This window comes from Rana temporaria, chromosome 3, assembly GCF_905171775.1.
Source record: "Rana temporaria chromosome 3, aRanTem1.1, whole genome shotgun sequence".
NCBI classification, from domain to species: Eukaryota; Metazoa; Chordata; class Amphibia; order Anura; family Ranidae; genus Rana; species Rana temporaria.
The window spans coordinates 80749848-80765054 of NC_053491.1; the positions used below are offsets into that span (position 1 = coordinate 80749848).

A 15207-nucleotide genomic window follows, 5' to 3' on the forward strand; every position below is an offset into this window, starting at 1 on the left:
TTCAAATCTATCCGCTTGAATCCATCCCAACGGATTGATCCGCTGGTCTGTACAGACTCACCGGATCAATCCGTCCGAATGGATCCCCCGCATGCGTCGTAATGATTTGACGCATGCGTGGAATTCCTTATATGACCGCGTCGCGCACGTCGCCGCGTCATCATCGCGGCGACGGCGCGACACGTCATCGCGATGGGATTTCGGCGCGGATTTCGATCCTATGGTGAGTACACTCCATCGAATCCAAATCCGCGGAAATCCTCGAGAGGATTTATCCGCGGAAACGGTCCGTTGGACCGTATCCGCGGATAAATCCTCTCGTGTGTACTAGGCCTAATCATTCAATACAATGCATCTCTAAAATAAATTTAAAATATATTTTTTTTTCTGGAAACACTAGACAGTAGAACTGAACTCTTAAAAAAAAAACAATATTTCGTTTTGTAGAGTACTTTTATGCCGCGTACACATGATCAAGTTTTGCCTGGCCAAATCACATCAGAATTCTGACGGAATTCCATCGGAGAAAAATAAAACATGTTCTATATCTAAACTCCGATGGAATTCATCTGAATTTCTGATGAAAAAACTCTGATGGGGCTTCTTTTGTCTTTTGTTAAGTCTGTCTGACTTTTTCCATCGGAAATTCCAATCGTGTGTACGTGGCATAAGCATTTTTTAAAACAGTTTTTCTTTTACTTTATTCATGTTTTCTTTCCCTGCTCATATATCTTATTTGTATGGCATTCCTGTTGATGTGTGTGCAATCCAGTGACAGCTGAATGTCACAATGTCACTGCAGTGACTTGAGCAGAACATGCCAGTGTTCCAGCTCAGGAGCACACAGGAAAATGTGACAATGCCGTGACTGAAAAGAGTAAGTGTTGCCACCCTAGTAAAGGAAATGTCTGTGTATATACCTTGCTGGTAGAACCAGCAGACATAATGTTTTGTTAAGCATGAAATAAGGTTTCTCCTAGACACTTTCCCTCTCCACAGTCCCCTTGTTTGCCTAGGGTTTGATATGCTTCTTTTATAGTCTACTATGTACTACCTTAATTTATGTAATCCTTATGCCCTGTACACACGATCGGTTCATCCGATGAAAACGGACCGATGGATTTTTTCATCAGGTATCCGATGAAGCTGACTTTCATCAGTCTTGCCTACACACCATCAGTTAAAAATCAGTTTGTGTCAGAAAGCGGTGACCTAAAACACAACGACATGCTGAGAAAAATGAAGTTCAATGCTTCCGAGAATGCGTTGACTTGATTCTGAGCATGCATGGATTTTTAACCGATGGACTTGCTCACAGACAATCGTTTTTTTCTATCTGTTTTTTAACCATCAGATAATTTTAAAACAGGTTCTAAGTTTTTTCACCGATGGGGAAAAAAAAACGATGGGGCCCACACACGATCGGTTCGTCCAATGAAAACGGTCCACCGTTTTCATCAGACGAACTGATCGTGTGGACAGGGCATTACTGTTTGTATGAACACTTGTCAAAATCTCAATAAATATAGTGAATAAGAAAAATGGTTTCAACTTTTTGACATTCTAGAAACGTGAAATAGACATTTGCTTTAAGTGTTTTAGTTTAGATGCATGTTAAATTAAATGTACAGTGTTTGTGTATATATTTCCTTTATTATGTTAAAATAAAAATTATATATATATATATATATATATATATATATATATATATATATATATATATATATATATATATATATATGATAGATAGATAGATAGATAGATAGATAGATAGATAGATAGATAGATAGATAGATAGATAGATAGAGACACACACAAACAGTATCTCACAAAAGTGAGTACACAACTCACACTTTTGTAAATATTTTATTATATCTTTTCATGTGACAACACTGAAGAAATTACACTTTGCTACAATGTAAATTTGCTGTCCCCTCAAAATAACTCAACACACAGCCAATAATGTCTAAACCGCTGGCAACAAAAGTGAGTACACCCCTAAGTGAAAATGTCCAAATTGGGCCCAAAGTGTCAATATTTTGTGAGGCCACCAATATTTTCCTCTACTGCTTAAAGTGGAGGTTCACCCAAAAAAATCTATTTTTAACATTAGATTGAGGCTAATTTTACTAAGCAGAATCGGGTGTTTTTTTAAAAATCAATGCAGTACTTACCGTTTTAGAGATCTATGTTCTCCCGCCACTTCCGGGTATGGGCTGCGGGACTGGGCGTTCCTATTTGATTGACAGCCTTCCGACGGTCGCATACAGCGCATCACGAGTTCCCGAAAGTAGCCGAACGTCGGTGCGCAGGCGCCGTATAGAGCCGCACTGACGTTCGGCTTCTTTCGGCAACTGGTGACACGCTGTATGCGACCGTCGGAAGCCTGTCAATCAAATAGGAACGCCCAGTTCCGAAGATCATACCCGGAAGCCATGGAGAACATCGATCTCTAAAACAGTAAGTACTGCATTGATTTAAAAAAAAAACACCCGATTCTGCTTAGTAAAATTAGCCTCAATCTAATGTTAAATAAAAAAAAATCGGGTGAACTCCCACTTTAACCCTTTTGGGCATGGAGTTCACCAAAGCTTCACAGGTTGTCACTGGAGTCCTCTTCCACTCCTCCATGATGACATCATGGAGCTGGTGGATGTTAGAGACCTTGTGCTCTTCCACCTTCTTTTTGAGGATGACCCACAGATGCCCAATAGTGTTTAGATCTGGAGACATACTTGGCCAGCAGATTAAACCTTTATCCTCAGCTTCTTAACCTCTTTACCACCGCGCTATAGACAAAAGACGTCTACAGCGCAGTGGAGTTATTCTGGGAGGACGTCCCACACGTCTATCTCCCAAAGACAACCTCTGGATATGACGCTGAGCATGTGCATTCAAATTCTTTGTTTGACCATGGCGAGGCCTGTTCTGAGTGGAACCTGTCCTGTTAAATAGCTGTATGGTCTTGGCCACCATGCTGCAGCTCAGTTTCAGGGTCTTGGCAAACTTCTTTTAGCCTAGGTCATCTTTATATAGAGAAACAATTCTTTTGTTCAGATCCTCAAAGAGTTATTTGCCATGAGGGGCAATGTTGAACTTTCAGTGACCAGTATGAGAGAGCGATAGCGATAACACCAAATTTAACACACCTGCTCCCCATTCACACCTTAGACTTTGCAACACTAACGAGTCTCATGACACCGAGGAGGGAAAATTGCTAATTGGGCCCAATTTGGACATTTTTACTTAGGGGTGTACTCACTTTTGTTGCCAGCGGTGTAGACATTAATGGCTGTGTGTTGAGTTATTTTGAGGGGACAGCAAATTACACTGTTATACAAGCTGCATCCTGATTTCAGTGGCAACCTGTGAAGCTCTGGTGAACTCCATGCCCAGAAGGGTTAAGGCAATGCTGGAAAATAATGGTGGCCACACAAAATATTGACACTTTGGGCCCAATTTGGACATTTTCACATAGGGGTGTACTCACTTTTGTTGACAGTGGTTTAGATATTAATAGCTGTGTGTTGAGTTATTTTGAGGGGTCAGCAAATTTACATTGTTATACAAGCTGTACACTCAATACTTTACATTGTAGCAAAGTGTCATTTCTTCAGTGTTGTCACATGAAAAGATATAATAAAATATTTACAAAAATGTGAGGGGTGTACTCACTTTTGTGAGATACTGTATATCATAAGTTTGTAAATGTCCAAACCTAAAAAAAATTAATACCAAATTATAATAATTTTCCATTAAAAACACAAAAAAAAAATCTGTGCTGATGTCCCGTTAGTAGTAATCCTGCTTTAAACTACACCATCTAAATATGATTTCACATTGCAGTTCAAAATGCAACGTCAGTCACAAATATTTAGTATTTTGAAATTTCTATTTCTTTCAGTTCTGTGGATTTATAAAAGAGCTCATGAAAAGCCAGCCCCCTGAGGCATTCGTGTCACAGAAATAGAATTTGTTAAGGAGGTTCTTCAACTAGGCTCAGCTTAACATCAATTCTCAGAACAATTTCACAGGGGTTATAAAAATAAAAACAAATTTAGCAATGCACTACAGAATGAATTTAATGTGCCTGTATACTTTCCTGACACAAGAGAGACACCATTGGGAAATTTAGGCAATTTCTATCTGGCAAATGAAAAGCACATAACTTGGCCCCTAACAATGTCAAGATGTTCTGTGGGTCCAAATTACTGTAATCTAGCACAGAAGCAAGATAAGACCCACATGAATTTAGATGACAGTGGTACACAGAGACCAATGCTCACTCAGTTCCACCACCTCTGGCTCAGACCCTTTGGTGCCTGCTCACCACAATCACTTATAAACACAGAAGTCTGGTTTCTGTGCTTACAAGTGACAGCTCTGCACTCTGTATTGTCCCGTTTCCACTGAGCGGAACAGTTCGGGTCGGTACAGTTTGGAAGGGTTAGAATGGTCCAGCCTATTCAGGTAAGCGTTTCCACTGCAAGTCGGACCGTCAGGAGCTATACAGGGTTTTATAAAAAAATGCCTAGCGTGTCCGCCAATCAGTAGAATGTATTGTAGCTCCATCCTAACCGAACCGTAGCATTTTCTATGGCCCAACATCTGAAGCAGGACTCAGAATGGTGCGGTATAGCTCTTTGTTTGTACTGACATTTCGGTTCAATAAAAACCTTTGTTTGAGAAAAAAAAACAGAATGGTGCGGTATGGTTCGTATGGGCCGCTTTCATAACGGAAACACTCAAAATAGCGTATCGTACCGAAGCAACCGGAACCGATCCGCTCAGTGGAAACAAGGCATTAGTAATGCAATCCTGGTACTTAATGCCCCTTTAAGACCCTCTTAGGCCCCATTCACACGAGGCGGACTCCGTCGATACGCAGTCCGCCTGCTCCCGCCAGCTCAGCTGGAGATCTGTCCGCAGATCTCCGCTGAGCCAACGGATGACAAGCTCCTCTCTGCTCACTGAGCGGGGAGGGGCTTGTCGGGCACCGCTGTCTCCTATGGAGCGATCTGATGAAAACGGACAGCATGTCCGTTTTCATCAGATCTTACCCGATCCAATCCGCCATGGACAGATGGGGACATGTCCCCATACGTCTGTTTTTAGCGGATCGGATCGGGTCGGATGTCAGCGGACATGTCTCCACTGACATTCGATGCTCCATAGGGATGCATGGAGCGGCTGTTCAGGTCCGCTGTCAAAACTGACAGGCGGACCTGAACGGTCCGTCCATGTGAATGAGGCCTTACTGTTTGTGAAATTTGACTGACCACACCCACTATTTGATGTGATTTGTAGGGTGTGTGTAGGGGGAGGGGTTTGTGGGGTCGTGGTTAAGTTCCAGCACCTATTGTTTGAGAAAAAAAGCCCTGGGTATATGAAGCACAAAGGTTCTGAATGCTTCTTATTAATCAAACCTGTATATTCCGGCTCTACCAATAACAAAAGACTGACAACGCTAGTAATTACAGCAGTAGATAAGGAACCACAGGGTCACTTACAACAGAAAGCCAGCCCTACAAAAGAAGCCAATCTTTACTTACTTTTCCAGCACTGGCACTTCACTGATCCCTGATAGCTGCAGGTAATCCATATTCTTGGTGTGTGAATGCCTGCTCCTCCAACCGCACACAGTAGTTCCTCCCACTGGCTTGTACGTCATTAAAGAATTGGAGAGGAACCAATGTGTGCAGGTGGGGGAACAGGTATTTGACCCACATAGAAAGCTCACATATCTGCAGAGGCCTGGAAACAGTGAAGCACTGGTATTTTAGGTGTTTTAAAGGCCAAATACGCCTTTAAAAATAAATAAAAGCTGTGTTCAAAAGATTGGGGGTTCAATGTCAGGGTCTTGCAGAATCTCAGTATAGACAGTTACTGGAGAGCTGGAAGATCAATAAACAACGAGAGTGCTCACAAACTGTGTTTCTGTTTTTTTTTTCTCACTTCTTGTCAGGTGAAATTAATTGAGTGGAAATCTTTCTAGTGGAACCTTGCATAGCAGTAGAACCTGACAGGGTTTTAATCTCTCCCCTCAATCCAAATCTTTAAAAAAAAGGTTTTGGTTTGAGATACATATTAATCCTTTGACTACCTCTGAATTCTAGCTGCAACTGTATCTGCTAAATAGTTAAATTATATAAAAGATTAGCCCAAGGTAGTGCTTCCAAAGACTCAGCCACTCACCAATTATTTTCTTACTTTTATTTAAGAAAGTTCAAAACAACGTGTGGGTTACCTTAGCAGGAGTTTCAGCATTTCTCTGATACAAAAAGAATGTTCCAAAAGTCCCCTGGCTTTGATTTACAGCAGGGCTGCATTGTCCTCTTGTCTGATTCTCTAGACTAGCCTTCACTGAATGGTGGACCCTTCCTTCCCTCCCTCTTTCCTCTCCCCTCCCCCCCCCCCATTTCCTTTCCTTTTCCCCTTCCACCCATGCCTTCTTTACGGTTACTATGTACACCGTATTGTTGTTATACCCCTTTCATTTTATACCATAGAGATCCACCCACAATCCCCCTTGTCCGTCACGGGGGAAATTTGATGGGCGACCATGGTCCACACATTGTTTTTTCATTCATTGGGTAAGCTACTTGTTTTACCTATGTATTACACACTGTAGTTATTCTGAATATTTGTTTTTTATATGTCCTGATTGTATTACCTGTTCTATAGATTGGCTCTCCTGAAGAAGCGGGTTACCGCGAAACTAGTCGAGACCCTGACCAACCAACTAACAATCACAGACGTCTCTTAGGGGACTCCTGAGCGTCTGTTTTTCTCATTTTTAATTACGTTTATTGTGTATCTGTTTTTTATCTATAATAACGTTTTTTATATTACACTGTATTTTGCGTTCATCGGTACCGAGATAGTCCATCAATTTTCTGGGTGGGAATTTCACAGGGCTAGCTTCAGCAACTATTTTCCCTGTCCTCACCCTTCCCTGTCTAGCCCAGTTAAGACGGTCAACCCACCATTCTGCTGTACTGGATCCTCACGAAGCTGCAGCAATTGGTTGCTAAGACCATCAGCGTCACAGCAACCAAAGATGTCATGCGTGTGCCCTGTCCCCTGCAGCACGCTTCTCCTTCCAGCTCCTGCCCCTTGCCTGCCTTCCCAGCACTAATGGACTATAGTGAGACTCTGATGGGGGAATCTGATGTATGCCACACTCTGAAGGGGACACATTATGTAAGGGGGCACTCTGATGGGGAAACATTATTTAAGGGTGCACCCTGATGGGAACACCTGATGTAAGGGGACACTTTGATGAGGACACCTGATGTGTGGGAGCATTCTGATTGGACAGTTGATATATGGGGCCACACTGAGAGGCACACTCATGTATGGAGACACCGGATGTATGGGGTCACTCTGTTGGGGGAACCTGATGTGTGGTGGCACTCTGATGGGGGTAACTGATATAAGAGGGTATTCTGATTGGGTTTTCTTTTTTATGAGGTTACTGTGATAGGGGCACCTGATGTATGGGGGCCTTTTGATAAGGACTTCTTATGTAAGGGGGTACCCTGATGAGAACACCTTACATAAGTGGCACTGTGATGGCAACATCTAATGTAAGGGGGCACTCTGAGTGTGACACCTGATGTATGGGGGCACTCTGATAGGGAACACCTTATGTAAGAGGGTACTCTGATGGGGACACCTGATGTAAAGAAGCACTCTGATGGGGACACCTGATGTAAGGTAGTACTGGACCTGATTGAATTTGAATTCATTACCCCTGCTCTAGACAGTACTCATATTCACACAAGCTTTATTTTGTGAACACATGCACCAACTCTAGCTGCTCTCAGACATACTGACTCACACCCTGACTCTTGGGCAAAGCCTCCTGCCTCTGGACTGCGGATAAGGTGGAGCTCTGATCTACAGTTATTCCCAAGCTAAAAAGGATTGTGTCCAGCTGCACAATTTATGGGAGCTAGTTGCTCACAAAATGTGGACCTACGGTTGGACACTTCACTCCTCCCATATCCCTAAGAAGCCTCCAGAACTCAACCAGGATTTACCAAGCCCCGAGGAAACCAACACACTTGTTTTATCTCTATATGACACATTTCCTGGAACCCTTCACCCTGTAAGGGTAAGCGCTCTTAAACCTTATGGCCCTGCAATCCAGCCTCACTTGCAAAATTACACTCTAACTGGATTTATTAACAAAACACGGTGTTGTTCTGTCAAAAATCAAAGTATGATAATTGTTTTTAAATAATTTAAAATAAGGCACTATAAAGTTAGCAATACACATGAAATTGTCATTGAGCTATCATTTCACCTAATACGCATATTCTGAATTCTGTGTAAGACTGTAACCTGTAAACCATAGTAACATGCCCTATCCCTGAAGAGTTTCATCATAGAAAAATTGAGAACCATTCAATTCTCTAATCCAATGAACCTATGGCTGTATACCCCCCACACTGAGGCTTCTGCACTAACAAATCATTTGTATTGCGTGACTATGTCTCTCTGTATGTGGTTGCACAATTCCTATAGTTATATTCTGGTAATCTCCTGCATGCTGACAATCATTTTGTCAATTCATGTTTGGAAAGTTTACAGATATCTATTTGAGTCATTCCTCCTAAAACAGATTTTTCAGCTATGGGTATACATCTAAGGTGGAAACAACCACTTTTTATATATAACTCAACCAAAAATGCCCACGCAACCCGTACTGCATATAAAGCTGCTGTACAAAAACACACAAAGTTTCTAATAATTTTTAGGGATCCTTTATTGACTGGCATACTACCACTGGATTGGCACGAAGGGCCAATGTTATGCCTATATTTAAAAATGGCATCAAAACCTTTACCAAGTAACTATAGACCTGTTAGTTTAACTTCTATAGGTGGCAAGATACTGGAGAGTTTAATAAAAGACCACATTGATGAGTTCTTGCTGGAAAAAAAAATTATGCAACAGACAGCATGGATTCATGAAAGACAGAAGTTGTCAGACAAATTAGATTTCTTTTTATGAGGAGGTAAGTAAAACCTTGTTTTTTAGACCAAGACGGACCAAGTCCGTCTTGGTCTAAAAAACAAGTGTGCACCTGCTTACATCATTCTGCTCATAGAGCTAGCATGGGTTTGTTAAACTCCAGTTTCAGACTAGAGGAAACCCAGAATGGGCATGGATGCCCTAAAAGTGACCTTCATTTCGTTCTGCTCTGATTCAGCAGAGGATCTGTTTATGGATCCCCTGCTGACCCGAACAGATGCTGCCAAGGTGAGAAGGCTGTTAATATTAAGGCTGTTTTCTTTTGTTTACTATATCACTCAATCGGTGGTATATTGAGTCTCAGGTCAAGAAAATGTGTCATTAATGTGGTAGATCTGTTCTAGGAAATATTTTATGGCAGTAAAAATGTATAATAGTATATCTCCATGCTTTCACTTTTCTTATTCATGTATGCTGTGACAGAACAATGAATAATTCTGCCAAGCATCCCCACAGTTCAGCTCAATGAAGAATGTCAGCTGCATAAGGAGCCATATTTCTGGATTTGTCATGGCACATCGATCGATGTACTAAAATGCAGCTCTCTGCCTGCTGACAAACTATCTCCTACACTATGCTTGCAGCAGAAGAACATGAAATGAGTCACAACAAAGCACTGTTAGCGAAAGTTGAAGGGGTACAATTAGGTTCAGACTTTGGGAAAATAATTGACCCTTGTCATAATGTCAGGCTATACAAAACACAGAAGAGAAGAACAGAAGCACATTTCCACTGAGTCACATTTAGTAATGTGGGTTACGCGCAAATATGCTCAATCTGAAACAGCACTGACTAGCATCATGAAGGAAATTACAAACTAGAGTGAGCTTTTCTAAAGACCTCTTTTTTTCTGAAATAAATTTTTGATTTTGTGTCATCTGCATGTAAGACAAGGTGGTTGATTTACTAAAACTACAGCATGCAAAATCGGGTGCAGCTGTGCATAGTAGCCAATCAGCTTCTAGAATTAACCACTTGCTGACCCGCCACATTACATATACATGAACAGTATACTGTATATACATGTACATCATTGTGCCCGTCGGGGTGCAGAGTGCATCATAAATCCCACCCCCGCATGCACGACTGCTGTATCCACCAGACACAGCAAATTGTGGGTCATGGTACAAGGCCACTTTGAGGGGATTGAGGTCACAATGTCAGTAAAGCTGCTATGAATGAGATTCCTTCCTATTCTTCCTATAATAGTGAGCCATGATTGGCCCACAGCTATCACATGGTACCTGGGCCAACCACAGCACCTTGTACCATGTGATTAGCTGTAGCCAATCACAGATCACTAGCAGTCACATCTGTCATGAATGTAGCATACAAGGATATACAATGTAATACTGACATAAAATCACACATAGGTTGGTCTTGATGGACTTGTGTCTTTTTTGTACACCGCCTACTATGTAACTATGAAACTCATTCATTACAGTTCAAAGAATTGCTGGTACAATGATGTTCATTGTATCAGCAATCAAAATGTAAAAAAAAATATCTAACCACCCCGTTCCCCTCAGAGAGTGTTGACTATGGTGACACTGAACTAAAAGTATCTAAAAAAAAAAATGTAAATTCAAAATTATTTGAAAATGTATTTTATTTTAGTTTTAGCAAATCAACCCCATGGTGTTTACTACCACAAATAAAAATACTATGATACCATTTTTAGAGGGCTGCCAAATTTGTCATATCAAAGGACGGGAGCCACAATGTCCTTACTACTTTACTAATAGAAAACATGAACCCCTGCAAATAATTGCACCTACTGTAATTGAATGTTTTCTTGTGAAGAACAATACAAAGGCTTAGAAAAGATGGCATGTAAAGTTTTCAGAGGTGGAAGCAATCATTCTGTAATGCCTGGTACACGCGATCGGACAAATTAAATTTAGAGTTTACTAAAGTGACGAAAATTCTCATACAATGGAATAAAAATTTGGAAGTGATGTAATGTGTTGTAGTGTATTTGTATTGTATTTTCAAACTGTACTGATTAAACAAAAATTGTATGATCTGGTATCATATGAGAAAAATGTTTGTGCTTGACCCATCGGATGATATCCAATGAACTGTTGTAATCAGTTCTCGAAAGCTCATGATAAGATTATCGTACAATCGATTCGAATGTGGCATTTTTCGTACAATTCTTTGATCGTGTGTTACGGGCCTTTAGTTCATTATCATGAAGATTAGTAGTTAGCACTGCAGAGGCCAACTTGTACACAGTGTAGCCATGTTCCCCATGTTCACCTAGTAAAACATATGGGGCTCATATAGAAACAGGCTTTCCTACTGATGTATATCTTCCTTGGATCCTTAGAGTACAGTGTCCACAGTTTTTGTTTTGTTTTTTACAATAAAGTTGGACACTTTCCTTATCCCAGTTAGTAAAATATAAGCTACCTATATTGACATGTATATATGGTATAAGGGTATACATTGATGACAGAACAAACTATAATCTTTTAGTCATTTTAAAGGAATTCAGATATAAATACATAAAACAATGTAAGACCCACTTGCAACACACCTGTGTATCAGCATTTAAAACCTTGATCCTCTGTGTCGATATGAAAAGATCCACTTCTGTTAACGTCTGTGAGTCTCCTTCTGAATTCTAGAATAGGGCAAATAAACAGAGAGCCATTTAATTCAAAATTCAAAGCTAAAATGGGCTATTTCACAGTATTTTGATGAGTAGTGTGACACATGCAAAAATGTTTCATGAATTCACGTAGTAGGTTGGTGGCTATCATAAACACAAAAAAAACAAATGCAAACTGCAACAGCTAAAGTGTAAATAAACTGAAAAAATAAAAACATCATGGGTAGTTTAACTAATAATGACTAAAGCAATTTTGACTTTCACTGTGCATCATATAATTTGCTATTTTTATGATGATGATCATGATAATGAGATGATCGCATGACACAGCTTTCTATTAGGATTCATTAGGTGTCATAAATCATACTATGTGAAAGAGCTGAGAGTGAAGATGATCATAATATTAGACCTACATCTCAGTGTTTAGGTCCATTAAACTATGCTCTGATCATTTCCAGAATAACATTTTCAGAAATTGGAACATCTGTGAGTATGGGTTATAAAATCTAAAAGGAGATAATGGCGTTTATTTACTAAAGCTGGGGCGTGCAAAATCAGGCCCACTTCTACATAGAAACCAATCAGCTTCCAGGTTTTATTGCCAAGAAGTATGTTTTTTATTTTTTTTGAAGACTCATACTTACCTAGGTGGATGCAGCATTGGTCCGATGCTGCATCTGTCCCCTGCTGGCTCTAAGACTGAGCCGACGTTTTCAGAAAGCTGGCATGTTTCTGACAGAGAGGAGCACAGTACAGGCAGCTCACACGAGGGGTGCACATGCACATAGTAGCCAGATGTGGCAGTAGAGAGCCTGATGTCTGAACTCAATGACACAGAGAGCAGCAGAAGCTGCGAGATCATTTCTATAGTGCACAACACGGCTCCCCTTCGCCCTTCCTGCTTTCTCCTGGCCCGGGCGGGCCCCTTACAGTTGTATTGGCTGTACCCCCCTGATGACGGCTCTGCACACAGAATCTGTGCATAGTAACCAATCCGCTTCTAACTTCAGCTTGCTTAATTAAGCTTTGACAATAAAACCTAGAAGCTGATTGGTTACTATGCACAGCTGCACCAGATCCTGTGTGCACCAGTTTTAGTAACTCTCCCCCATTGAGATGCATTGTCATTACAGGTGAAGCAGGTCCCTTGGCTGCGTTTCATGTTCAAGCCTGTCAACAATTTCCCTGTTTCCCTTTGGGATTGAAGTATTCTGTATTCTGTAACAGGTGCATTTGTGCAGGGCGTAGTTTGAATGCAAAATGCAGCGTTTGACAACAAAAGCCACAACTTGCACTAGAAAATGTTGGGATACAGTTTTGGGAAATAAGTTGGTTGCCGTGGGGGAGACCAGCACTTTTCAGTTTTCAGATGATAAATGTAAAAAAAAAAAAAAAAAAGACATAGAAATTCAGGAGAACCACTTGCTGATCTTGTGGGTGGAAGTTACAAGACTGCCTGCTTGACTGAGAATATAGAGGCTGAAAATGAATAGAAGGAGAAAAAGTCCCCCAAAGAAAAACACGACTAACATCTCAGACAATCTAGTGCAGAAAGTTCTCAACGTCAAATCCAGTTTTGTGAAAAACAGTAATATGGTCTGCTGATATGATAGTAAATGATTATCAAATCTTTATATAAACTAAATGCATATAAAATACAGCTTTGGGGGGAAAAAGTCAAAAACAGCATATTGTTATCAAGTGAAGAGATCTGCTCTGGCACGGTTTACCTAATTATCATATTCTCAGAAGATAAATGCCATGAGGCATAAAAACAAAGGCTCATGGGACATTTTTGGAACTGTTTGCTAGTAAATTACATCTCATCAGTCAAGGCACTTATCATTATGTAGTGTGAATGAATGAGTCCAAATATAGATGGGAGACGAGCAGAGATAGCAACATATTGGGGGTGGTAGGGACTGGTATGATTGTGGGTCATGAATAGCGCTGTTTTATGTTACATTTCTGATGGCAGAAACTCATACAGTAGAACATTATGATTACAGATTCCATTTCTACATCTGCTCTAATATAAATGGTATTACTAAGTACAAAAACACAGCACTGACTATAAAATGGCACGTTACCATAGTATTCATTCCGACAAAGAAATCTGCAGCTTTCTGGCAGGATAAGAAAATAAACTTAAGATACAAATCCTGTCTTACCATTTTATTTGAGACTCGCATTAACAACTGGAAGTCATTTTAAATAATTGAGCATAAAGCAAAAATCTGGGATGTGCAATTATAGAGGTTGTAGTAAGAAGAGCTGGCAAAACTGTAATCCTTAAAGTGTCGTTTATTGGTACATCAGAGTGACAATAAAATGATTATGCCTACGCGTTTCGTCAATAGCCTTAGTCGTAGCTCAAGGATTACCGTTTTGCCAGCTCTTCTTACTACCGTTGCATTGGAGTGTATTGGGACTCATCGAGCCTCGGCACCTGTGAGTGGATCTGGTGTATGGATTGGGTTGTCCCTGCAGAGAGCGCTGTTACCTTTCTTTAATTATAGAGGTTAACTTACTAAGAGTGTATAGAGTGTTCACTTAGCAAAATGAATATTCCTTTAACCTCTTAAGCCCCGGACCATTTGGCTGGCCAAAGACCAGGACACTTTTTGCGATTCGGCACTGCGTCGCTTTAACTGACAATTGCGCGGTCGTGCGACGTGGCTCACAAACAAAATTTACGTCCTTTTTTTAACACAAATAGAGCTTTCTTTTGGTGGCATTTGATCATCTCTGCTATAAACAAAAATAGAGCGACAATTTTGAAAGAATTCAATATTTTGCTATAATAAATATCCACAATTTTGTTTTTTAAAAAAAGCAAATTTTTTCTCAGTTTAGGCCGATATGTATTCTTCTACATATTTTTGGTAAAAAAATTGCAATAAGCGTATATTGATTTGGTTACGCAAAAGTTATAGCGTCTACAAAATAGGGGATAGTTTTATGGCATTTTTATTATTATATTTTTTTCATTAGTTATGGCGTTGATCTGCGATTTTTATAGTGACTGCGACTTTATGGCGGACACATCGGAGACTTTTGACACATTTTTGGGATCATTGTCGTTTTTATAGCGACCAGTGCTATAAAAATGCACTGATTACTGTGAAAAATACACTGGCAGAAAAGGGGTTAACCACTAGGTGACGCTGAAGGGGTAAAGTGTGTCCTAGGGAGTGATTCTAACTGTTAGGGGGAGGAGCTGCCAGTGACACGTCACTGATCACTGTTCCCGATCACGGGGAACAGTAGATCAGTGACATGTCACTAGGCAGAACAGGAGAATGCCTTGTTTACAAAGGCATCCCACTATTCTGCCTTTGCTGACCACAATCGCGGACCGCCCAGGAAAATCAGCCTCCCGGGACCCACGAGCGCACTCATGAGGTTCATCCGCTGACACCCGCAATCTCATAGGGATCAATGTATGTCCCTTTTTAATCCGTAAATGGATGGATGAAAAAGCGGACATACGGTCCACATGTGTGAAAACAAAGTAATGTATATGTATCGGTCTAGGAAGGGTTTCA

At 40.6% G+C, this 15207-nt stretch overlaps 1 protein-coding gene across 3 annotated transcripts in view; it reads right to left on the minus strand.

Moving 5' to 3' along the window:
• APBA2 (amyloid beta precursor protein binding family A member 2) overlaps nucleotides 1-15207 on the minus strand; it is a 570259-nt gene that overhangs the window by 141562 nt on the left and 413490 nt on the right. For all 3 annotated transcript variants that reach the window (XM_040342812.1, XM_040342811.1, XM_040342810.1), the window contains one exon: nucleotides 11585-11671. In XM_040342812.1, the coding sequence (XP_040198746.1) occupies nucleotides 11585-11671 (87 nt within the window). The remainder of the gene's footprint in view (nucleotides 1-11584; nucleotides 11672-15207) is intronic.